General features: G+C 50.8%; 1 protein-coding gene across 1 annotated transcript; it reads left to right on the top strand.

The window, feature by feature from the left end:
• Nucleotides 1-1,765: 1,765 nt before the first annotated feature.
• Nucleotides 1,766-26,153, top strand: RIPK4 (receptor interacting serine/threonine kinase 4). The gene is made up of 8 exons (XM_066370141.1): nucleotides 1,766-2,041; nucleotides 9,346-9,637; nucleotides 14,625-14,773; nucleotides 16,707-16,756; nucleotides 19,188-19,346; nucleotides 20,146-20,249; nucleotides 21,696-21,957; nucleotides 23,753-26,153. Exons 1-8 carry the CDS (start codon nucleotides 1,860-1,862, stop codon nucleotides 24,910-24,912), a joined length of 2,358 nt encoding a protein of 785 aa, XP_066226238.1. The 5' UTR covers nucleotides 1,766-1,859; the 3' UTR covers nucleotides 24,913-26,153.

Raw genomic sequence — 26,153 nt, forward strand, 5'->3', positions numbered from 1 at the left:
GGAGGAGCCAGTCAGTGCCACCCAGCCCTGGCTGACCTTTGTCCCCTCTCCACTTGCAGCTCAAGATTGGCTGTGAAGGCCTTTGTCGTCTCTGGTTCCTTGGCCCCAGAGCTCAGTGCTGAGCCTACAACAATTAATCCATAAATATTTGTCAATTGAACCAAGCAGGTTGTTAAATAAATAAAATTGGTGTGCTTTATTACTAGACTGGTGTGAACTGCTAGTCACCAGTGTTGCTGAATTTCAGGCAGTGAGACTAAGTCTAAGGTCTAAAGGGAGTCCAGAGAAAGGTGCCCAGAACAGAACACAGGAATCATTGCAAATGACTCATTTTCTAGTCAATTCATTTTTTCCCCCACCAAAATAATGACAATGTTTACTTTCAAGTTATCTTTATATGTTCAAAATCCCAATTATTTAAAAAAAAATGTTAGTTTAAATGTTAGTTATATTTGCTACAAGCAAGCTTGAAAAAAACATTTCTCATTCCAGTCTCCAGGAGGTCGATTTTGATATCAATAGATTATGTGGGAAAGGATGTGGTAGCCAGGTCTCCCTAAGAGGTCAGGAAACAAGCACTGTCCTGTTCCCACCAATGAGTCCTTTCCAAAGGGAAGTCGGGTGGGGGTGGGGCGCCAGTGGGCTGTTTACAAAGCAGAAATGGGGCTCAATTATTATCTGTAAAATAAAATTATCATGTGCCAGGTGGAAGGTCAGGTCTGTAGAAGTTAAGTCTGAGGCTTCCATATGTGGGCTAGGAACAACCTCTCTTTTTCGCATGACTAATGCAGAAATACAGTTAATGTCTTTAAAATGCTTGCTCTTTTTATCTCCCCATCCTGCCCTCATTATTCATCCCTGTTGGCCAAGAATAAGCCTTTGCTCACTGTACAGTCGTACAAAAATGAGTGGCTTTTAGGTGTGAATGCTTGCCGTCATATTTCTCGATCTCTGACACAGATATCGTCCCAAGAGTGGGAATTTTTTCTCCCCAGAGGTGGAAAAACATCTTCCAAGTGATCTGTTCTATGAGTAAAAAAGACACAGTGTTCTAGGAAAGGATGGGGAACTCCTGCTGTCCTTAGAACAAACTTTAGATTTGCTGTTGGGTAATAATTAAAAAAAAAAAAAATTACGTCCAAAGTGAAAATTTCGGTGTAAAAAAGCGAGACGTAAATCTTCAGGGACTTATGCTGAGCGTTAAAGGCCATCCAAACAACCCCACACTAGATGACTTCTAGGTGCAAATACAACATATTTTGAAATATCACAATTTTAGACCTAGAGAAACAATTAGTGATGGCCCTGGCTGGGGAGTTCGGTTATAAAGATACCTCAGGAGGGTCCTTGCATGATGGAATGTTCTATGTAGACACAAACCTCTGCAGGCGATAACTTTGTATAAGAGGTAATACACGCAAAGGAGGACAAGTAAATTTGGGGAAATGTGAATAAGATCGGTAGAATGTATCAAAATCAATATCCTGGTTTGTAACATTCTTTCCGCCTTTCTGCGAAGTTTTGGGAAGCGATAGCACTGGGGAAAACATGGCAGACGGCATGCTACTCTACCGTGATCTAAAAATACACGCCCTCAAGACAGCGGCTGCGCGCTGCGCCCTGCACCCTGCGCCCTGCGCCCGGCCCTTCTCACGCTTTGCACACCACGGGTAGAACGCCGAGACCCCTCGCGTCCCTCGTAGGGTCCACAGGAACCGGCTCCCCCGCGGGGCCGGCAGGGGGCGGGGCGCGGCGCACGGCGGAAGTGACATATAGGGCGGGGCGCGCACCTGGGCTCCTGGGCACCTGGGCTGCCGCGGAAACTCCGGGCTGCTCGGGGTGGCGGCGAGAGGCAAGCGATGGAGGGCGACAGCGGGAGCCCGTGGTCCCTGGGGCTGCTGCGCACCTTCGACGCGGGCGAGTTCGCAGGCTGGGAGAAGGTTGGCTCGGGCGGCTTCGGGCAGGTGTACAAGGTGCGCCATGTCCACTGGAAGACGTGGCTCGCCATCAAGTGCTCGCCGAGCCTGCACGTCGACGACAGGTCAGCGGCCCAGGCGGGGGCGCCGGGGAGGGCGGCCGGGGCGGGCGACCGGGCCCAGCTGGGGTCGGGGCGCTTGGGTTCTGGGAGTCCCCTACTCTCCACCTGCATCGCCTACGGAGCAGCGTCGGAGGGGAAACCAAGCTCCGGGCGGGGCCGAGAAGCCCTCGGCGCTGTGGGGAGGTTTGGGGAGCTCCGGGTCTAATTGCGTACGCCGGGTCTCCGAGCTGCGGCTCCTAGGAGTGACCTCCGCGGGCCGCGTTTGAGGTGTATTGTGCCCAGTGGTGCTAACTGGCTTCCCATGAAACCCCGGATTTTTCGGGTCGCGAGATCTTGATCTGGGGACCCTTGCCCCATGGGGGCGCGTCCAGCCCTCCCTGGACCTACCTGGGCTCTGCGGTCTGCGCCTGGCTTAGCAAAATTGCAGTGTGGGATCTGGGCTTTGTGAGTTAGTTAGACTCCGTTCGACTTACTTAGTAATTTACGCTGGAGCACAAATTGGTGTAAGACGGTAATTATTTCGGTCGGAAGCACCGGCTTGGCTGGGCCAGCTGGGTAGGCACTTGGGCCAGGCTTCCCCAGTTGTGTTTGGTGGGTCCATTGTGATCTGCACAATTTTGGGCGTGCGGATGGGCAGAGGGTCTTGAGAAGTAGCTCTTCTGTTTTCACTATTTTCGTTCGCGTTTTCATAATTTGTATGCACCCTCCAATTAAGCATATTTAAATAAATTACTTATTGGGTGAAGTTTGCGTTTTATGTGGAAGTTGTGTTTGTATTCTGTATGGAGATCCCTCTTATACTGTAAGCCCTAGACACACATAGACTCAGAAAAGCAGCTCCTTTTAAACCCCACCTAGCCTTTGCTGGCACAGAGACCTGTTTCCCTGGCCGGATGCTAGGTTGGTTGGAACATCCTCCTGATACACAAAGGTTGTGGTCCAGTTCCCACTTAGGACATGTATAGGAACAGATCGACGTTTCTGTCTCTTTTTCTCTATCCCTTCCTTACTCTATAAAAAAAAATAAAGAGAGAGAGAGAGAGACCTTGTTTGTAATCCTTGGCTTATTGCATGAGGGGGTGTCTTTTCTTTTTTGCATGATGGTGATGTCTTAGGTGACAGTGTGTGTCCCTAGGACTAAGGGGAAGGGAAGGAATGAGTGTAGTAATGAATAAGCCTGGGGAGAATGGGCCCAGTGTACTCAACGGACTTTATGTTTTCATCTTGGCCTAGGGAATAAGACAGTAGATTGGTGGCTTTTTGCTGTAAGCCTCAAACCCAGTGTTTCCTGGAAGCTTCAGTAAGGTGGTGACAATATCTAACTGGAGGGTGAGGTGCTTGGGAAGCTGTGCAAGCTCTTTCTCCTCACTGCCGTGGATCTTGGGAACTGCTCAGGCCGGGAGGGGCACTGTGGTTATTTTGATTAAATGCAAACCATTTTGAATGGCAACCAGTGGTCAGATACTGAAAGGCAAGATCTTCTCCCTCTGGTCGTTTTTATGCTCTTGAGGATATTTGTCTGATGGCGTCTTCTGGTCGAAGTAAGTTTTATTCATCAGCGAAGGTTTACCACCAGTTTCTTGTATTGGAAGAGCAAAGTAAACAAGCCTGTCCCAGGTTGATGAGTCAGCCTGCATCCCAGAATCTGTTATTTCCAGCAATGAGGCCCTTGTTTCTTGTGTGGCCCCACTGGAGGTAGGGTTTCTCCACTTGAGGTGGGTCACTTAGGATCTTGCATAGCCTGGTTGAAAAGTGTTTTGTCTTTTAACTGGAAGCCTTTCCTGCCCTGCCCTCACCAGGCAGGTGGTGGCATGCACCTGGTGGCTAGGTCGAGGTCAGCATCACCCAACAGGAAACCATTTACCTCCTGCACTCTGCCCGCCAGCTGCGCTGAACAGGCTAGAGCTCTGCCTTTGCAGCAGAAGTTGAATTTTCAGATTGAGAAGATGGTCAAACCTATTGCCTGGATTCAGTTCGAGTTTCTTAGGATTTGTGTCACTCCCCCTGCAGTGTAGTCTGACAGGGTTGCAGCTAGACCTTGAAATAGTTTTTTCTTACCTGTCTGCCCAAATATTGGCAGGTTAGCCTCACAGCTCTTTCAATGAGCTAGCTGCCTGCCAACCTAGCCTCTGGAGTGAGGAATAGGATTTTCCAGGACTCCTGGGTACAGCCCCCAGCTCTGTATCCCTAGGCTAAGACTACTCTTCTGATTGAAGAGCAGCACCTCAAACCCCTGCCTGGGTTGCAACCCCCTCAGGAGCTTCCCAGGTATAATCTGAAACTGGCTGCCATACATGGAGGGCAGGGAGAGACCGAAGAAAAATGGCTGACCACTCCAGTTGGGGAAGGGGTAGATTTTATAAACGAGACCTTTCAGCTTGTCTTGAGTGATCTCAAGACAAGTAGTTTTAGACACCTGCTCACCAAATCTTAAAAGTTTATGTAGAGGCCCACATAATAGTCAGTCATGTACCCTGGTCTTGATGTCCTTCCCCACCACTGGGCCTTCCCTTCCCCAGGCTGTTGGAGTCTCTTAGGCCCTCCATGGGCTGCCTCAGGGTCCACTACAGGCACAGGTGTGCGTGGCCTTGATGCCACCCCTTAGCCACAGCACTGCCTGGGGCTCCCCAGAGCAGGAGGCTGCCTCAGGCCATGTGAGCCTGTACTTCATTATGGGAAGGTGGTTGCTGCCCAGCCCCAGACACCCTCCTGGGCCCCTGAAGGACAGGTGGCGTCTCCTTGATCTATGTTTTCTGCTATGGCTGACTGTCATTAGGGGGTCTGGAGGCCTACGTGGAGTCTAGGAGTGAGGGTGTTACCATTCTGCCAGAACTGGTGACTCCAAGGGCCCCTTTCCTCCAGCCCCAGCCCTCAGGCTAAGAGGAAGCCCTGAGTAACTGAGCGTCTGGCTGGGCACCATCCCAGCAGCTAATGTGCCTTTGGCACCAGCTCCGCGGGACGAGCCCGAGCAACCCCCGGGTCTGTAAGTACAGGGCTGACAATCCGACAAGCCCATTTCTTGCAGTTTTAAAAATAGCAGTGTGGGAACCTTGGCCGGATCCCTGGGAACATAATTGGTTTGGTGCGAGGCAAGCATGCTGAGCTGAGAGCATCACTAACGAAGGATTGCACCATTTTCCTGCTGCCTTTTCCCAAATGTGGTTCCAGGTCTCTTCCTCTGAGGAGTGCTTTGTTACTTAAGCACCTTTCACCTCCCCTGTCCTGGCCCTTCATCCCAGAGTTTACTGCTTCTCCCAGGCCTGCAGCCTGCCCTGGGTAGGACCACTTCCTTTCCAAGCAAATACTTCTGGAAAGGGAAGGAAGCCTGGGAAGGCTTTGATCTTTGGAAATTCTGACTGTGCCTTAAGACTTCTCTAGCCAGTATCTTAGAAATGGTCCACCTGGTATTTCTGCTTTTTCTCCCCACCCAATGCCCTGCCTGGGGTTGGGGTAGGGGTGCTCTTTGACCAACCCTAAATGAGAAAAAGTAGAATTAATATAAGTGCTGTTGAGGAAGATTGTTGACAAGTTGAGTCTCAACGTGGTCCTGTTAATACCCAGAGATTTTCCATCCAGGACCTGGAGGGCCCTTGAGGGTAGCAGCCCTTTCTCCATTCCTGCTGGGAAATGGGGGAGTTGCGGTTCTTCCCCAGATGGGGGAAGATTTTTTACAAAAGGTTTTTTTTTTATTTTAGAGAGAGGAGACAGATAGGTAGGGATGGGGTAGCAGGAAGCATTAACTAGTAGTAGTTGCTTCTTGTATGTGCCTTGGCCTGCCAAGCCCGGGGTTTTGAATCGGAGACCTCAATATTCCAGGTCGAGGCTTTATCCACTGTACTGCCACAGGTCAGAGAGACGATGTTTTGAAATTATTGGTGAGAAGAAACATGATGCCAGTCCCTACTGAATTATGCGTTATTGTAGCTAAACTTTTAGCATGGTGCAATATTTAGGGTGTTTTGATTAAGACTGATGTGAGTGAATTCAGATGGCCCAGAACTTCACTTCAACAGTGAAGAATGGGAACTGGTGATCGTGTGACTATGACCAGGGACCGTGACCAGGGTTTGGCACTGCAAAGATCCTTGTTCTCCTCGGCCCCCACCCAGCATTGGGACTCCAGGGGTGGGAGGGGGGACTGCTTTGAAAATCTTTCCAGGTCCTAAAATAATAATAGTAATAATAGTCATCATTGTAAATCTACAGTTCCTATGTGTTGTCAACAGAAGTCAGAAACACTGCTGTGAGGAAAATATTTAAAAAAATAATAGCCATTGATGAAAAACAAATCTTTCCATTTTAGGGACATTTTTCTGTCTTTTCCAGGGGATGCCTCCCCCCTCCCCCCCCTTCAGGCTTACTGAATTGCAAATGCTGCTGAGATATCCTATCCGGGAAGGGCTGTAGCTTCTCTAAACTGGCGGTGGCCCTTAGGGCTTCCCAGCAGGGGTGGAGGGGGTGAAGAGGCTAGTCCCTGCAGGGCACCCAAGAGCTACTGAAGAGAGGCTGAAAGCATGGGGGGGGGGGGGGTTGGATTTGGGTTTGGCAGTTACTGAAATATACACAGGATGAGCTTTGTGTGTGCTGACCCTTTAAGGGGAGGTCCTGGCCAACTCGACTCCCCGGCTGGTACAGTACCGCTAGGCTCAGAATCCCCTTGAATCTCCTACTGAGCAGTCCCAGGACCCCCTTCCTCACCCCCTAGCACGTGTGGCAACAGCAGGGCCCTCTGCTGTAAGGCATTTCTTATTGAGCTGTCACGAAGAAGGTGATTTGTCCCGGGAAACAATGACTGGTTTTCCTTGACAAAGTGTCCTGTGTCATTTATGCAAAGCCTGCCTGGCATCGATTCCAAAGAGGGTACGGACTCTTCTTGGAATGTTTAAGCTATGACCAGCTTTCAGTGGCAGGGGCTCTTTTTATTTTACTTTTTGAAACTAAGGTAAATAGGCTCTCTGTCTATTGGAAGGGCCTGGGGCCAGGGCTGAGAGCAGTGAACCGGCTGAACTTGGAGGTGGTGGGAAGGGAGAAGTGATGATCAGAAGTCACCTGAGTTTTGTGTTAAGCCCTTCGGGCAAATGGAGGAAAACTTTATTTGCAGAGTGGCTGGGAGCTTTCGCTTAAAAATATATTCAGCCTTCTGGATAATTGTGCTCTCAGACTAGTTTGTTATCAGTCAGGTTTAGCATAGAGTACTCATTTAAGAATGTCTGTTTAAAATGGAAAATAGTCCTCTTTGCAGCCTTGTGCCTGCACCTCTTTCCCAGCAAGAGCTGAGTGTAGGCTGAGCTTGGCTGCTGCAGCCTTTGGTAAATAAACAGTGTAATCCTGGTCCCTCTTTTCCAGCCACGTTCTCCCTGGGCTGTGTTTTCATAACTGTCAGGGGACCTTGGAGCATGTTGTGGTCTCAAAGAGGAGACAGATCAATAAGACAGTGACTTGTGTGTTGGTACAGTGTTGAATTCTCCAGCAGGATTCTTACAGCAGTCTAGGGGGTGCGAGTGGATGCAGGTGAGCGGACAAGTTCAACCAAGCTCTGGAAGACCCTTTGGTGGGAACTAGCCTGTTTCAGGTTATATGCAGTGCTGCTTGTACTGGAATCTGCGTTCTGGGCGTGGGGCGTGGGGAGGGGTCCCCTGGGCTGCCCAGCCTGCTGCCTGTGTGTGGGCACTGAGCTCTCAGTTCCCACTTCATATTGCAAGTCTGGGCTTGTGGGTCTGGGCTTTTCCTTTAGGAGCTGTGGGAAAGCAGGTTCCCCAGCACCTACCCAGAACCCATTCTCCAGAAGTGGTACCGGGAACCTGCATTCCAGCCAGCTTCCCAGGTGCTTTGTACTGTGGCATGGGAACCGCCAGCATAGCTCGCACATGGTCAAGTACTAAAGGGCTCGGTCTTTTTTCCTGAATGTATTCGAAGACTCTGACCTAAAATGCTATCACTGACTAAGGCCCTGGGATCTAGTAAATCTACAGGCTGCCCCAGGAAGTGACCTTAGACCAGGGGTGGCACACTTTCTAGAAGGGCTAGAGAGTAAATATTTCAGGCCATGCAGGCTATAGGGTCTGTGCCACAATTGCTCTCTCTGCCTTTAGTGTGAATGTAGCCACAGCCTCACAGAAGGGTGAGACTCTCTCTCTTTCAGTCTGAATTTCTTTACAAAAGATGGACAGGCTGTGGTTTGGCCAATATTCAAAAGGTTAAACATGGAACTATCACATGACCCAACAGTTCACTCCTAGGTGTATATATAAAGTGAGAGCAGGCACTTGAGTATACATGACACATTCCTAGCAGCATTAGTCACAGTAGCAAAAAGGTAGAAACAACCCAGTGGTTATCAACAGTTAAGTAGACACACACAATGTGGTGTGTTCATTCAATGGAATATTATGCAGCCATGACAAAAGAAAAGTTTTGGAATATGCCACAACATGGATAGGCCTCAAGAAAGCAATATGATTAGTGAAGCAGTCCAGTTCTTGAAAGGCAAATACTGTGTGATTCCACTTTTGTGAGGTCCCTAGAGTAGGCGGACTCACAGAAACAGAAAGCAGGGAAGTGGTGTGTGTGTGTGTGTGTGTGTGGGGGGGTGTTCTAGGAAGAAGTGTTACTGTTGAATGGGTACAGTGTTTCTTTTGGGGATAATGAAAAAGTTTTGTGTGTAGGTAGTGGTGATAGTTGTACAGCATTGTTACTATGTGTAATGCTTTTGAATTGTATACATATGAATGGTTAAAATGATACATGGTATGTTGTATATATTTTGCTATAAATTAAAAAAGTGGTTTACAGAAAAGAGGTTCTTGGCAACATTCTAAGGCCCCTGCATTAGATGCATGTGCCATTAATTTAAGGGCGGTTAATTTAAAGGATTCAGGAATCATTGGGCTAGCTAAAGTCTTGGCCTTACCAAAGAAGATGAGGTGGGTTCTTTAGATGGCTGATTTGTTCAAACTTTTAGTGGAACATAAGCATCTCTTCTCTCATCCCCACAGAAGGGATTCTCAGCATCCGCTTCCTCACTCAGGCCAGTTGGCTGTGCTGTGTGTGGGCTTTCAGATAATAATTTGGTCTCAGAATAGCTGAGGGACTGGTGATTTTGGACAGCTCAAAATCTAATCATGCAATGGTAATGTGAGATCCATGTATGTGTGCACACACACACGCACACACAGGCACTTATACACATGAATGCATGTTTTAGTAATTTTCTTAGCTCTGTGGACCTTGTTATCTCTTGGCCGTGGTGCTTTCTGTCAGTGGCCAGGTGACCGGGGCATGTTCCTCATGTCTTTGACCTTTTTCAGGGAGCGCATGGAGCTTTTGGAAGAAGCCAAGAAGATGGAGATGGCCAAGTTCCGATATATCCTGCCTGTGTATGGCATTTGCCGAGATCCTGTTGGCCTGGTCATGGAGTTCATGGAGACAGGCTCCCTGGAGAAGCTGCTGGCCTCCGAGCCGTTGCCATGGGATCTGCGCTTCCGCATCATCCACGAGACGGCGGTGGGCATGAACTTCCTGCACTGCATGTCCCCACCGCTGCTGCATCTGGACCTGAAGCCCGCAAACATCCTGCTGGATGCCCACTACCATGTCAAGGTAGGGACTTCCGGGGCCTGGGTGGCAGGGGGGTGAATGCTGGGAGAGACCAGGGGGTACAAGTTTGGGGAGGAACCTTCAGGGCCATCCAAGGGAGGAAGAGGGTATGTTTCTCGTGGAAAAGAACTTGTGGCAGAGAGGCCTTTCTCAGCATAAGAATGTCTGAAACCCCTAAACTTGTCATGGTGATTGGTGAAAACACCAAAATATGTGGCTGGAAAATGAACTCTGGACATGGGTTGTGGCTCCAAATCCTGGAATCTGGATCTAAATTCTGGGCACTCTGGAAAAAGAGATCGTGGGTTTGCAGATCTGGTTTTAGTGGATGTCTTTAGGAAACTGGGTGAGAGGTCAGGCCAGGGGTCAGCTGTCTCTGTGTGAGACCATAGCTGAGGGCTGCCCTGCTCTGTGGTTGTAGGGACTGGGGTGGGGGGATGGGGATATGTCATTCTCTGAGATGGGGGCTGCAGAGTTGCGGCAAGGGGCTCTGATGGGGCTGCTCTTTTTTATTATGTTTTTGATAAGTATATACAACAGAAAAGTATGAAGACTGATAGAACTAAAAACCAGGTGCTGCCACCTAGAATTGGCAGTCAGGATGTTGTCAGGCTTCTTCTGTTCCTGTGAACATGTCTCTCCCTTGGCGGCCCTTGGGTGCTGGGTTGTTCTGTGATCCACACCGTGGGGGCACACGCCATGGTTCGCTCTTACGTGGTTGACGCTCACATGCTCAGGAGGCCCTTTCCCTTCGGCTTGTGTGTGAGCGAGAATGAACCAGTCCACGAACGATGGCCTGAGTCCCTTCTGCTTCACACTGGGGACAGGTGGAGTGACTCGCCTGTGTGCTCTGACCTTTTGCTGACCTTGGCTGCACTTATAGGACCCCTCCCTGATGGCTGAGGAGAGGGGCCTGAATGCAGTTTGACTCTGCCTTGGCTCCATCGTTTGTTTTTTTAAGATTTTATTTATTCATTTTAGAGAGGAGAGAGAGAAAGAGAGAAGAGGGTAGCAGAAATCATAACTTCCATACATGCCTTGATCAAGCAAGCCCGGGGTTTCGAAATAGCAACCTCAGCATTCAGGTCGATGGTTTATCCACTGAGCCACCACAGGCCAGGTGCCCCGGTTCCCTCTGGGCCTCAGTTTCCACTCCTTGTGCCCAGTCTTTGCACCTTTCTCTTGGCTGAGCCAGCCCGAGGCCAGTGAGGAAATACTGTTTTCACTTTGGACAGTAATTACAAGTTGTCCCTTAAGTAGGTGTTGTTCAGTAACAAGGTTTCAGCTGAAGATGAAGCAGTGTCTTGTCCTGTTTCCTTGTGTTCAGTGGTGCTTGTTGCACATGTGGACCCTCTGCCCTAACTGCTGTGACAGATCTCACTAGAAGTGTGAAGTCCCGTGGCACCCAGGGAATAGTGAGACCTTTGCTCTCACACTTGACTACATTCAAGAAAGGGAAGGTACTGACAGGTCCCTGCTGTGTGCCGGAGGCTCCGCCCTCAGGAGCGGCCCTGCTCTTCAAAGTGGGAGGAGGCCGATTGGATGGGGTCCTCCTGCTCCTGCTAAGCTGAGGCTCAGAGCAGCAATCATGCGTCAGTGTTGCCCAGCTTGGGGTATGGGGACTGTTACTGGTCAGACTGGATCTTCACAGAGCATCAGGCTTTTCTGCTATCAGGAGTGTACAGAAAACAGCCCAAGCAAAATCCTGGGAAATTTTGGGGTTTGGGGTAGGGGAGCAGGAGGAGTAGTTGGATTTGGGTAGAGGGTTCAGGAAGGCCTTTCCCAGCCTGGTGCTAAGGACTGCTGAACGCTATTGTAGTAGAAGGCTGCTGGGAATGCGCTTTTCTCAGGGACGCTGCTGGTGGGGGGGCACCACGTTCTTGGACAGGTGTGTCTGCAGCCAGGTGCCTTTGAGGTGTCTCTCCAGAGTCACGGGCCCTAACTGGCCTGGCTGGACTTTTAGATCCTTTCCACTCTCCTAACAGGTTATGTGGAATGTGTGGGACATGTGGACATCCCTTGGAGGACCACAGTGACATCTTCCTTTAATAGCGCTCCTTAGAAGCACAGCCCTCCTCCCCCAGCACTGTCACCTGGCGGGTGGGGGTAACACCTCTGCTGTTGAAGGGGTCAGTGACAATAAAGTTCCTGGCCCATGGAAGTGCTCAGTGAGGGTTTATGTCCTTGGTGTTGATATTTTTGTGGCCAGTAGATAATCATCTTTTCCACATTTGGAATGATGACATTTATCAGAGATGGTCCCCAGTGCTGGGTCCACGGCTGGCATTTGACAATTAGGAAGGAGGCACATGCTGTTGTCTGGCTGCCTAGCACTGTGGCCTTGCTTTCCTGGTAGGTCATTTCTACGCTGGCTCTTGAGGGACCTCCGTGTGAGCTTTCTTCTCCCTCCACACAAGCACCTGGCTTAGCAGGCCCGAGGCTGTGTGCCTTTTTAATAGACAGGTGAAGGTTCCTTAGAGAGCCCAGAGGCCTTATTAATGATCCTGAGATGGCTGAGCAGGAAGTGGAGTAGAGTCTGCATGGACCATGACAGGGAGCGAGGTGATGCTGCTACTTCCAGGCCCAGGGCACCCCGAAAGGCCTGTATGACAGCTTTTCTGTGACTCTCTCTTAATCAGGCAGGTTAGTCATCTCGCATAGCCCCAAACAAACAGAAAATATATTTACATAATGCCTGTATTTCATTCTCAGAAATCTCTTATAGGGTGTGAGAGGTTAGCAAGCCCTTGTTTGAGGTTCTAAGTCATTGATTGGCCCATTGGGCACTTATCGGTTAGTGATTACTTGAAGCACTAAACTTTATTCTAAAATCTTGAAATTAAATTTAATAAATAAATTAAAAACAAAAACAAAAAATCTTAAGATGGCAGCCTGCCCCCTTTTCTGGGGCCAACAGATAGGATGGTTCGAAAAGGAAATTTTATAGCGCCACCTACTTCCCAAAGTGCATTAAAGAGAGTGGTAAATTAATATTTGATAATAATGGCAAGAATTAATATTAAAATGCTAATTCTAATATAGCCTTAGTAGACCCATTTCAAGTTGAAGATGAAATAACTTAGTTTAAAATCTCGGACTCATTACTGGCCCAGTTTGCCCAGAGGAGACTGTATTCGGATAGAGTCTGAGGTTTCCAGTCTCTGTGGTCTACAGTGGCCTTGCTCTCTGAGGCAGCACAGCCCTGACCAGGTCCATCATTGGCTTGGTCCAGCGGCCCCAGGTTCCACTGTGGAGGAGGCGAGGGCAGGTGAGACAGGACCCTTCAGGACCCTTGAGAGAAAGGGCAGGAGGAACTTTCAGCTGGAGGGTCAGTAGCCTTCAGATTAATTCTGATTTCTGAGTTTGCATTTTGATATCAGAGCTTTTTACACAGAATGTATGCTTATTTTCTTTCACCAAGTACACTTGAAAAGAGATGGCTATGTCTGAAAATGGCAGAAACGAAGAGAAAAGGCTGCCCATGAAGTGGGGGCAGTGGGTGTCAAGGTCTCCGCATGGCCGTGAGCTGCTTTATGGATCTGCAGGGTGGGGGTAATGGGTTCATTCTGAAGAACTGGCGAGTGGGGAGTTTCTTTAAGGCCAGGAAATGGACAGCTGCCAGGGGCCTAGAAATGCCCAAGCTGGCTTCCCTTGTGGACCCACACCGTCTTGGCACAGCCTGGCCACAGTAACGGAGGGCCAGGTGTGGTCAGTCTTACAGGCTTTCTTCCCATCACCTCCCAGCTGTTGCGGCCAGAGACCCCCTGAAGGATTGAGTCGCCAGTCATAACTTCTCCCTGCCTGAGGCGGCAATGATGACACCAGGCCATTGGCTCACCTGTGAGCTGGCACATTGAGCCCAGAATTAAGTCCTGACTCAGCCCCATTTCCTAACGCTCCATAGATGTGTTTGGAGCCTGGAGTTGATTAGGAAGGCTTAAAGGAATCCATAAGCATCGAAGGAGGAATATAAGGGGGCTGTTTGCCATGTGGATTCTGAGCCCATTAATGCCAGTGCCTATGGCCTCATCCCACACACAACACTTTAGCAGCTTTGGAGAAGGTGAGGAGCTGGAGGGACGGCTGGTGCCTCCCTTCTCTGCCCTCCCCAACCCTGAGTCTGTAAGGCTTCACTTCCCCCATGTGTGGGTCTGTGAGCTGTCAGGACACCTTTACCCAAAGGAGATGAGGAGGTCGATGTGTGGGACCCAGGAGCTCTTGCAGGCTGGCAGACCCCGGGGACGGAGATGTGTCAGGACACCTTTACCCAAAGGAGATGAGGAGGTCGATGTGTGGGACCCAGGAGCTCTTGCAGGCTGGCAGACCCCGGGGACGGAGATGTGTATCAGTCCTTTATTTGGCCGCATGTGTTTGGTGGAGGAGCCAGCAAGCGTCTGTTGATCACAGAACATTCCAGGTGGAGGGCGAGTTTGCAAGGTGTGTGTTTTGCTTGCTTTAAAGGGCTTCTGAAAGTGCAGTTCCTGTAGAGAACTTGCTGCCACTTGCCCGCCTGCCCAGCTGGCGTGATTGCATAATTGGGTTGCCCTAGCACCAGCCTGGCCAGCCTCGTGTTCACATGTCGGCTGGAAACCCGGAAGCTCTTTAAGCATTGCCTTTTCCCTTTGTGCCGGTTAGGGCTGGTGACCACAGTGGCAGGCTGGATGCTGGGGGCAGGAAGGTGATGATTCTTCTGCAGTTCTTTCTCCCAGTGAATTCCTTCTTTACAGTGTAATCTTCTCTCCACCCTTCAGCTTTTAATGGCTCTAGACTTGGTTCTTCCTAAGCTGCTGTGCTCGTGTGCCTGCCCCAGAGGGCACGTGTCATGGCTCTCAGTGTGACTCCTGAGTGTGCCTGTAGAGCTGGTTCAGGGGCCCGCACCATCAGACATTGCATGGAGACGTGACCAAGCCTCTGAGATGGCAGCCCGCAGCACCGCCCTTGGCACAGCGCCCTGACGCTGGCTGAGCTGCCTCTGACTGCTCTGTTACAGATTTCCGACTTCGGGCTGGCCAAGTGCAACGGGCTGTCCCATTCACACGACCTCAGCATGGATGGCCTGTTCGGCACCATTGCCTACCTCCCTCCAGAGCGCATCCGGGAGAAGAGCCGGCTCTTTGACACCAAGCATGACGTGTACAGGTGCGTACAGGTGTGCAGCCCTCCAGGGCCCTGAATGCCGGGCCCTATATGGGCTCTGTACCCCAGTTCTTCATGCTCTGAAGGGCAGTTTCCCCAAGGGCTCCTTGCTGCCATCAGATAGGCTCAGTCCAAAGGAAAGGGTTTGGAGTTTTTAGCCACCAGGTACACGGCCCCCCTAGGTATAGCCAGCTGAGGGTGGAGGAGGGGAATGGTTGGTACCATTAGGGCCAGTTATGTAACCAGACTGACAGCTTCCTTACTGTAAAAGCCTTGGTGTTCTAAAATGTGGGTTGTATGGCTTGTCCGCTGAAAGAGCCTGCTGCTTTAAGTGGTCTGTGGGTTTAGGCTACCCAAATCCAATCCCTTCTGGCCTAGCAGCTTCTACTTCCTAATGTCACTTTTTTTATTTTATTTATTTTTCCTAATGCTACTTTACACTGGACAGAGCAGCACAGACAGCTACAGGCTGTGCATAAACTAGTGTCAGTGGGATTTATGCACTAGGGCAGCGATTCTTAACCTTTTCATCTCATGGCACACGTACATGAATTACTAAGATTCTGAAACACACCAAAAAATATATTTTTTGCCACTCTGAAAAACAATAGTTATAATTTTGATTCATCCCCCCCACCCCTAGGGGCAGTTATTGTTTTATTGGCAGTTTTTTGTTTGTTTGTTTGTTTTTGACAATCAAAGTAAAAAGTGGTCCGTGCCCCTGACTCAGGTATTACGTGTTTTGAAAATTCTTGCAGCACACCAGTGTGTTGTGGCCCACTGGTTTGAAAAGCTGCACTTAGAGCACAGTCCCTGATTCATTCGGGCCTTTCTTTTCCACATTGTAAAGGTCTTGATGACAAAGACTTCTTGGAGGAGAAAAGAGGGAGGGAGGATGCAAACATGCACTTAAGCCCCTCGTTGTGGTTCTTGTCTTACGCAGGGTGACTGTGACCCCGAGCCCCAGAGCACTGGAGCTTTTCCTTTTGTCACTGCCACTGCTTGGCGTCTGGCCGACTGGGCTGACAGTACCCATTGTGCATGCGCTTAGCAGGGCTTTGAGCTGTAGGCTGCTGGCGAATGGTACTTGCAATGCTAGTCACAGCTTGTAGAGTTTGGGGAGAATAAGACTGTTTAAGTTAGAGTGGAGAGTTTGAATGTTTTAACTCATAGATTTCAATTAATATTCAATGAAAAATTTTTAGGTCTCTGTAAACAGCCACTATCAACTCAATGCACGATGGTGGCTCAGTGTGTGGACTCCTGGTGCTTTTTTCTTTTTTAATTCAGATTGAGCTATTTTTTGGTGTACCCAGAGTAATTGTATATATTATCACATATACAGATGGGGCAAAAATAAGTTTACAGTTCTTTGTATGGAAAAGAATTCAATAATCAATAAATAATAAGAATAAATTGTTTCGTGGTACTTACAACTGTAAACCTACTTTTGCCCCACTCTGTATATAATTTCTAGCAACCAAATGGGGCTCAGGGAATCTCAGCTGGGTTTCCGGCATAGTTTCCTTGTACTTTCCCTGGCCTGCTATCCGTGGGCCAGTTAGCCGCCAGGCCCAGAGCTGCGGACAGCATGTGACGCCTCATGTTTGCAGGAAGATGGTGAAGTCAGCTGGCATGGGTCCTTCCACCCACGAGCTGACAGTGGCAGTATTTTCGGGGGCTTCCTTGTGGAGCTGGAACTTACAGTTAAGTTGGCAGGGTTTGCTCCATTGTTTTAACATCTGAGCCATCAACAGGATGTGTTCCGCAATCTGTGTGTTCACCTGTTGAAAAAGTTCTTGAGAAATGTCTTGGAGTCATCTTTCTTATTTGAAGACTGGAGGGGCTTTCTTGAAGTGTGCTACTTTATGGGAGAGCTTTTTGCTCTATTGGAGGGTCTGGCTCACAGACACTAACCTGCCCGGTTTCCCTCCAGCTTCGCCATCGTGATCTGGGGCGTGCTGACACAGAAGAAGCCATTTGCAGGTGAGTGGGCTTCTTTTTGGGGGGCAGTGCCTCTGTCTTTTGGAACAGCGGAGGGCACACTTTCTCTGCTTTATCAGTGCTTGTGGTCCACACTCCCACGGGTGGGGACCATCCTGAGGGAGTGGGGCTGCTCTGTCCTGCCCACCAGGAAACGCATGGCCACCTCATTCCAGGTGATCCTGTATGCCAACAAAATGCTTCTATTTTTCTTTTTTAAATTGATTTTGAGAGAGAGAAGAGACAGGAAGGGAGAAGAGTGAGAAGCATCAACTTGTAGTTGCTTCATTTTAGTTGTATGTTGATTGCTTCTCGTCTGTGCTTGATGTGGGGGAGATGCTCAAGCTGAGCCAGTGACCCCTTGCTCAAGCCAGTGACCTCGGGTTCCGGGTTGATGCTCTATCCACCATGCTGCCCTTGGTTAGGCAACCAACAGAGTGCTCTTGAGGGTGATTCACATGCAGGGAAAAGCACAGATCAGAAAGGCTCTGGTCAGTGGTATTTTTAGGTGCCAGCTAATTCTGTGTGTGTGTGTGTGATAATACACAAACATAAAATTGATCATTTTAACCATTTAAAGTATATAATTCAGTGGCATTGGGTACATTCACAGTGTTGTATAATTACCACCACTGTCTAGTTCCAGAACATTCTCATTCCCCGAAAGGAAACCCTGTGCCCATTAAGCAGTCACTCCTCTGCCCCAACCCCCAACGACTACTAACCTGCTTTCTGTGTTTATGGATTGACCTGTTGTGGTTATTTCCAGCTAGTTTTTCTTTATTTCCTAATTTTTAATTGTGATAATATACACACAACATGAAATTTACAGTCTTAACCATTTTTACAGTGTATAATCTGGTCATGTGAAGTACACTCACATACTGGGGGGCCTGTCACACCGCCGCTCAGCGCTGTCCCCCTCTCAGGCAGCCACTATTCTGGTTTCTGTCCTCAGAGTTTGTGTGCCTCCTCTACTTCTAGGAAGCTAAAATTTCCTGTAAAGTCAAGTACTTTTTTGCCTTATGGAGAGTTTCTTCTCTGTGGGCGTATCTGGGTCACTCATAATCTTGTGGCCTGACCAAAAATCCTTAAAAATACAGGTCACAGTCAACATGTGGCCCCAGGTCATGGAGCCTTTGCTGGCTGAGACAGACGAGGCCACTGTAGAGTCATGTCCACGGTGTCGTTCCGCTCTTCAGCCGTGCTCCCTCATTCCTCCTCCTCTGGGGAGGACACGGTCTGGATTATTGTAGCCTGGCAGCGTGCCAGTCTGACAAGAAGTTTTCTGATGGATGTGCCACCCAAGGCCGGGTGCATGATATTAATGCCGAGGCCCTTATACTCTGTTGCTTGGTAGATAGGAGAGTTCAAGGTACAGGAGCAGAAGGTGTCTCATGGACTCTTCCATCTGCGTTTGGCAGCGGAATATCCTCTGGGTGTTTAGTTGACTTCCCTTGTATTCAGAGATCCCTGTTGGGTTTTGGATGTCAGTGCTCTCATGGAAACAATGAGCAGACACCTAAGATAGTTATTGCACAAGATGTAACGGGAAAGTGGAACAGAACATTTGAGTGGGATCCTGGCAGCTGTTGGTGACTTTGGGCCAGTTTTCCACACCTGCTGATCTGCTCAGACTCTCCTGAGCTCCTGGCTGTGGGTGTGTTGGGAACTGTAGGGGGTGGAGGGGTCTGTTGGGAGCAAGAAGCTTGGAGTCTAGCTTGAAGGACAGTATGGTTTTAGGCTAAGCAGAGAAAAAAGTCTGGCTCTCTGAGGGTCTCCTGGGGCCCCTCAGCCTGTGATGTGACTAAGATGATGATGAGCCCAAACATGTTTCTGAAGGAGGTTGGGAAGGAGGACAGGTAGGGCCCCACGTTATAAATTTGAGGGGAAAGGCCCCTGTTTGCAGACCCCGGACCCGAGCACTGCAGAGACCAGTCTGGCAGCTGTACTTCAGGACAGGAATTGGAATTCAGGAAGACTTTGTCACCGCAGGGAGATGCGGGCGCGGTTGGGGCTGGATGACGTCACTCCAGGATGTGCATGCGTTGCCTCCCTTTTGGCAGGCACAGTCACTTTGGAACATGTCTCATTGGATATTTTTCTCCTTTGAACTCTGTTTTCCTTTGAGTTGGGCGCCCAGAAAGATTTACTGTGTTGTACAACACAAGGATTCCATTTGGGAGCTGCAAGGTGGTTTCTAAAACCTGGAAGGTGGAGGACAGATGTGCCCTGTGAAGATGGGGGGAGGGGGATAACGGAGGCTCCTTGCTTGGAGAAGGAATCACAGGGTCTCAGGCCACAGCGTGAGGCCTGCAGGGGTGTGCCTCTGATGGGCCCTCGGCACTTTCCCACAGCCGTGTGTTCTTTTGGAGATAAGGAAGCCAGCCCCCGGCCACGGAGCTGCCCTGACTTGTGTGTCTTTCCTTTGCAGATGAGAAAAACATCCTGCACATCATGGTGAAAGTGGTGAAGGGCCACCGCCCAGAGCTGCCGCCCCCCTGCAGAGCCAGGCCCCGGGCCTGCGGCAACCTCCTGCACCTCATGCAGAAGTGCTGGCACGAGGACCCGCGTGAACGGCCCAGCTTCCAAGGTGAGCAGCGGAGGTGGCTCCTAGCACAGTGCTCCCTCCCGTGTTGCTGGTGGGTCTGTCTGCTGGTGTCTCAGGAGAGAAGAGATGACCAGGACCGGGTCAGGGAGCAGGCCTGGAAGGGGAAGGCTGTGCGACAGTGCCCCCAGGCAAGCCCCACAGGGACAGCTTGGCCTCTGCACGAAGGGCTGGGATGAGCAGCTGGAACTTGTAGGTCAACTCAAGTCAGCCACCTCCACTGCAGCCCAGGGCTAGGCTTCTGCCCAGAGGAGCCTATAGCTGGTATTTCAGGTTCACATACAGCGATGCATCTTTTAGAGGCTGGTGTAACCACCAGCCTGTGGCTTTCTTTGCCTTTTTCTCCGGGTTTTAGCCCCATGGAACATATGTGCCATTAGGTTAGGAAGCAATTGTGATGGAATTGAAACTGACCATTGCATTTAAAACATAGGGGTATAACATGATTGAGGTTGGTGCCTCCTATGTTGGGTGCTGGTGTATATTGTACCCACCCTCCACCCCCAAGTCATGGAGCACCACGACTCCTGCTTGAATCTGGTGAGACCTGCCAATGGTTGCTGAAGGGGGCCCCCGAGTTGGCTCGTGTACAGACCATGGGGTGGCCTATGAGTCCAGTCCGGGACCAGCAGCACGGGAAATCACAGTGATAACTGAGTCCTTGAGTCATAGATGCTTTGGGGTGTCGCCTCTTCCACCCCCCCCACAGGTGGCATATTTATGTGCAGTGCATGCAGAAGTCATTGTCCAAGTGACATGCCCTTTTTTGTTCTCTCCTCACAAGAAATAACCTCTGACACTGAGGACCTGTGTGATAAGCCTGATGATGAGGTGAGAGAGATGAGTCAAGACCTGGATGTGAAAGAGCCCCCAGAACCCAAGAGTGAGGTACGGGGCCCCGCGCTGCCCTTCGTGCTGCATGGGGTTGAGTTTTCCAACCCAAGGTTTCTTTTCTGCAAACTGCCCTGAGTCCCCGTCCCCTCATCCTGAGGCCCGGCCTACGCTCTGAGCCCCATTCCGCACCAGATGGTCACGGGAGTCCTATGCTCAGTGACAGCAGGGCAGGTCCTGTGTCAGTCGTGGTGGCCCCAGATTTTTCCTGCCCGTCTGTGCCCCATCTACACCGCCCGTCTGGTTAGGAATGCGCAGTGTGGGCCCATGTGTGACGTGAAAAAGCTAAAACTGCCAGGTGGATGCTCTTTGAACCAAGGGGACTGAAGGCCCCAGCTGGGCCCATTTGATAAGCAGGGGACCTGGGCTCTGGGGGTCTGCCTGCCTTTGCAGTCCTGGCTTGGGAATTGTCTCATAAATGGTTTGTTCAGTGAGCGTCACATGAGTAATGCAAGATGTGATAAGAAACTCCCAGTGTCAGGGCACACAAAATGCCTGTACAGTAATAAGTCTCTTGAAGTAAAGCCTGATAACTAACCTTATACCATGTTATCTGGTGTTGGGCAATTTCCCTCAGGCTGTTGGTGTAAGGCTGTGATAAGTGAACATTTATAGTGTCTCCAGTGTCTGAACAGCATGTGCATGAGGTTGGGAGCAAAGGTGCCCCGGGGAGGTGACCAGGATCCCCTATTAATAAGGAAAAGAAAGTCACCCAACAAGTGAGTGTGATTCGTTGCACCAAACCATTAAATCAGAGCAGATCAGCAATTCCCCAGAAGAGGAAAGATATTTGGGGTCAGATGGGTGTGAGTCAGGAAGGGTCCTGGGTCACTCTCAGCCTCTGCTCACTCACCAGAAATCTGCTTTTGTCATCATCTGTTAGGGGAGGTGCTCTAAAGGGTAGGCCACAGTGTTGTCCATGTAACTGGGCCCTATGCCCACCCTAGTCCACACACAGCCCCAAGCCAGACTTGCACAGCTCTAAGGAGAGGTCGTAGGTTATAGGCAGTGTGACCAGGGGTGGGGGGCAGCCCCAGCGGCCCCAGTAGCACCAGTCCCAGGTCTTGTCTTTGTTTCTTACCTGCTGACCTGTTTGGTGGATGCGGCCCAGCACTCAGCTTCATGTTCTGCAGCCTGTTCATAGTCCACCTTTTGTCCAAATAGCACTGTGTACCATGCCCCTGCTGTGGGTGGTGGGGGCGGGGGGCAGGCAGCCTGCCTCTGGACTTTCCATTTTTTATCAAGTCAGTCTTCCCTTACGAGGTCTTTATGACCGTGTGGACCAGTGCAGTGTCATTGGGCTCCATGGTGCCACACATGTGACAACAGGTCGTAGATTCCCTGTGTGACAAACTGAAGACCACATGCTCCCTTTCCTTCCTCTGCCTGCCTGAGTTTGTGGTGGATGGAGCTTCATTCATCTCCTTCTGCTCGTCCTCGTAGGCGCCTGTGTCCACGCCCCTCAAGCGGGCCTCGGCCCCTGCCTTCGATAAGGACTACAGCCTTTCAGAGCTGCTGTCCCAGCTGGACTCGGGCATCTCCCAGACACTCGAGGGCCCGGACGAGCTCAGCCGCAGCTCCTCCGAATCCAAGCTTCCATCGGCAAACAGTGGCAAGCGGCTGTCAGGGGTGTCCTCGGTCGATTCTGCCTTTTCCTCAAGAGGGTCCTTGTCCCTGTCTTTTGAGCGGGAGCCTTCCACAGGCGGTGAGTGGAGGGCCCTGTGCCCTGGGAAGTAATGGGCATAATTAGGGGGCTGGCGGCAGGCAGGGAGGGTGTGGTGATATCCGTCAGCAGCTGAAGAGAACAAGGTATCCTGGTGCTTGATGCGACAGTAATCCTTTGTTTTCTCCTTCCCTTCATTCCCTTCACTAACTGGTTTTGGGTCATTGTCACAGTTGGATCACTTAGCCCAAATCCAGAGATGCACACTGGCCAAGCTGGTGGCACTTAAGTGTTAATGGGCCCCACAGCTGGCTGGGCCAGGAGGGTCTTACCTGTGCCAATGCCCATGCAGGGGCTGACCTCAGGCTTTCAGATGGAAAACCCTGAGTGGCATCAAGTGACACCAGCAGGTGAATTGAAAGCCACACCCTGGATAGCTCTCTTGTGGAGGCCAGCCCTACACCCCCATACTTTCTTATTCAGGGGCTTCCCATTTACTGTGGCCATGCACTGTAATGGGTGAGTTATCCTTGGAGGTTATGAAACCTTGCCTGTTGGAGGGGCCCTTCTCAGCTCAGCTCATCTCATCTTCTGATGTTAATTGTGATGGGTTTTTTGTTTTAGAAGGTGCTTTTCCCTGCCCTTGCCCCCAGTGCTGCTGACCGGTGGGTGTGGGCGCTGGTCCTTAGCTCCCTCGCTGTCACCAGCTAGGATGAGGTGTGGTCCTGAACTCCCCCTTAAGGTGCTGTAGCCCCATAAAGACAACATGGTTATTCACACTCAGGGCTCCAGAGTGGGGTACCCAGGTGCCAGAGGGTCGAGGCCTCGGGAGGATGGGGAGTTCTCTTCTCCTGGTGGATCAGGGACTTCCGTTTGGAAGGGGGAGGGCTTTCCTTGGATGCCGTGGAACTTCTGGGATTTTGAGAGTGGAATATTAGGGCTGAAAGATGGCATTTTGGGTTGAGAAAACATACAAAGACAGGTGGGAAAGGCCTGCTGGACAGCCTGACTGGAGGAAGCAGTGGTGGTGAGGTCAAAAAGGAGAGAAATACCTACCTCCTGCAGAGAAAGCTGTGAATTCTCTCTCTTGGTCTGATGCTCCCAAATTCAATTTTGTCTTCATGCTTAGAGAGTCAGTTACTGGCCCACCCCAGAGGTCAGGGTCAAACAGTCCAGACTGGGCTGATTCTGGTTTCTTACCTCTACCCAGGACTTCGCCCTCCTATGCAAAGGCCCTGAGCTTGTTTCTCTTGAGGGAGTCTTGTTCTGAGGGAGCCAGAACTCTACACAATGTAGAGAACTTTTATGTTGAGGAGAAGCTTTTCATCACAAGGTTCCTCCAGAAATGGGAGACTCAGACCTTTGAGGATTATTGTAGGGACTAAGGACATGGGGCCCCATTTGGAGGTTTGGCTAGGAGCAGGCTGGTGGGTCCTGGAGGGGTGTCCCTGGGATGAGAGCTGCCAGATCTCAGTGGGTGGGTGCATCGGCCTGGTCTGTGCCCTCCTTCCTTCCCTCCCTTTCTGCTGACATTTCTGATGACCAGGAGGGGCCTGAGTTTTCTATCCTTCACCTAATCACAACCCTACAGGATGGCTAGAATTTTTATTTTGCATATCACCAAAAGAGCCTCTTGGAGTCATTAATTGACCTGCCCACGGTCTGTCCACTAGATCTAAAACTAAATCAGCAGGGATAAAATGACACTTAAGCAACTTAAGGTAAAAAGTGACCTGGAGGCCATGGGGAGGTGCGGGCCACCTCAGGGCACCAGCCCGGCTTCATAAGAAGCCTGCGGCAGAAGCCTCATCTGACCCTTACGTCTGCTTTTCTGCAGATCTCGGCACCACAGACATCCAGAGGAAGAAGCTTGTGGACGCCGTTGTGAACGGGGATACCAGCCGGCTGATGAAGATCCTGCAGCCCCAGGACGTTGACCTGGTCCTGGATGGTGGCACCAGCCTGCTGCACCTGGCTGTGGAGGCCGGGCAGGAGGAGTGTGTCAAGTGGCTTCTCCTCAACAACGCCAACCCCAACCTGACCAACAGGAAGGGCTCCACCCCCCTGCACGTGGCTGTTGAGAAGAGGGTGCGGGGCGTTGTGGAGCTCCTGCTGGCTCGGAAAATCAGCGTCAACGCCACGGACGAGGACCAGTGGACGGCCCTCCACTTTGCGGCCCAGAACGGGGACGAGTGCAGCACACGTCTGCTGCTGGAAAAGAACGCCTCCATCAACGAGGTGGACTTTGAGGGCCGCACGCCCATGCACGTGGCCTGCCAGCACGGGCAGGAGAGCGTCGTGCGTATCCTGCTACGCCGCGGGGTCGACGTGGGCCTGCAGGGCAAGGATGCCTGGCTGCCGCTGCACTACGCCGCCTGGCAGGGCCACCTGCCCATCGTCAAGCTGTTGGCCAAGCAGCCAGGGGTGAGTGTGAATGCCCAGACGCTGGATGGGAGAACGCCCCTGCACCTGGCCGCCCAGAGAGGACACTACCGTGTGGCTCGCATCCTCATTGACCTGCACTCTGACGTCAATGTCTGCAACCTGCTGGCACAAACGCCCCTGCATGTTGCTGCCGAGACGGGGCACACCAGCACCACCAGGCTGCTCCTGCATCGGGGTGCCAGCAGGGAGGCAGTGACCTCAGAGGGCTGTACTGCCCTGCACCTGGCTTCCCAGAATGGGCACTTGGCAACCGTTAAGCTGCTGGTGGAGGAGAAGGCTGACGTGCTGGCTCGGGGGCCCCGGAACCAGACGGCGCTGCACCTGGCCGCCGCTGGTGGGCACTCGGAGGTGGTGGAAGAGTTGGTCAGTGCAGATGTGCTGAACCTGTCTGATGAGCAGGGGCTCAGTGCGCTGCACCTGGCTGCCCAGGGCAGACACGCCAAGACGGTGGAGACGCTGCTGAAGCATGGGGCCCACGTCAACCTGCAGAGCCTCAAGTTCCAGGGCAGCCCCAGCCCCGCCGCCACGCTGCTCCGGCGAAGCAAGACATAGCTTGCTCTGCACGGAGACCGGGGCCCCATGCGGGGCTCTTGTCCCATTGTCACAGTCCGTGTTGGAGACAGAATGATACTGTGCTGGTCAACAACTCTCACCTTGTTGATGGCCTGGTGGCTCATTGACCAAAGAAGCCATCAAGAGGCTGCTGATGGGTTACCCTCCAAATGAAGGTGGTTAGAAGGTACTGACCCATCCACCCATCAGTGTGCCCAGTGTCTGAGGGACGATGGGTTGAAATCATTTCGTTGTGCTCCTCCTCCTGAGGTCAGTTCCTTGGTGATGGTCACGGGCATGATCAAATCCATCCTGTCCTGAGCGGAGCCCTGGGAGCTCGCCAGCCTGAGGACCCAGGGGCCGGAGGAGCTGTGGCTTCGATCTTCATTTGCAGCGGCTGATGAGCAGCTTCCTTTGGAATGTGGTAGTGGAATTCCTGTTTTATGGAACTGTTTGTCACTGGATGAATACAGTATCAACTGTTGCCTTAAACCTCTTAGAAATGTTTGTATCAGTGGATAGTCTAGTCTGGGATCATTATGCTGAAGTATTAAGATTGATTTTTGTGACATAGTAACCTTACCAGCACTGACACGTTCAGATTTGTTCTCTGTCATGTCTTGTCCCATAAAATGTTTTGAACTCTAGAGCCGAATATATAAGAGTCATTTAAAAATTCACTTGGAACCTCAGTTGTGGATTCAAGACAGTAAGTAGTACCTGGTTAGATAAACCACCTAACTCGGAGGCTTCTTCAAGCTCTGGTTTTTGGTAAGGTGGTTGTCTCTGTGGGGTGCTGCTGTTTTGGGTCTCAGAGGGGCTTTCTGACCTACTTTCCAAACCTCTATGCTGTAACACCCAAGGCGGATCAGGAGACCTCTGAACATTCTTGGCTATAAAAGATATGGTTGTCTAAGACCTGTTCATCATTGTCATGTGTCCCCTGTGGCATTCCCCCCCCCCCCAAATTCAGTTGTTAGAGTGAATTTGTTACAGGAGGTGGCCCTGTTTGCAAACATGCTTGTGCTGTGTGATAGAGATTGATATTAACATACTATGTATGTTAATATGAATCGGTGGGTTGGATATTTCTTTTCTATGACAGGAAATATCCAGGCTGCTTAGAACTGGCTATGTTTTAATATGCCTCATGACTGTACTATAGAACTACTGGTGTATAAAGTGTGTGGAAGATGAAAGCTCTGTAATGTTAATAAAGCTTAGGTCTCTTATACTTTTTC

Source organism: Saccopteryx leptura, chromosome 2 (genome assembly GCF_036850995.1).
Source record: "Saccopteryx leptura isolate mSacLep1 chromosome 2, mSacLep1_pri_phased_curated, whole genome shotgun sequence".
Taxonomy (NCBI): domain Eukaryota; kingdom Metazoa; phylum Chordata; class Mammalia; order Chiroptera; family Emballonuridae; genus Saccopteryx; species Saccopteryx leptura.

What these genes read in the sequence shown, in the direction of transcription:
- RIPK4 (XM_066370141.1), top strand. Translation starts at nt 1,860, where the DNA reads ATGGAGGGCGACAGCGGGAGCCCGTGGTCCCTGGGGCTGCTGCGCACC. An exon ending in AGCCTGCACGTCGACGACAG is followed by an intron (nt 2,042 to 9,345) that starts GTCAGCGGCCCA and finishes GACCTTTTTCAG; the next exon opens with GGAGCGCATGGAGCTTTTGG. An exon ending in TGAACGGCCCAGCTTCCAAG is followed by an intron (nt 19,347 to 20,145) that starts GTGAGCAGCGGA and finishes TCTCCTCACAAG; the next exon opens with AAATAACCTCTGACACTGAG.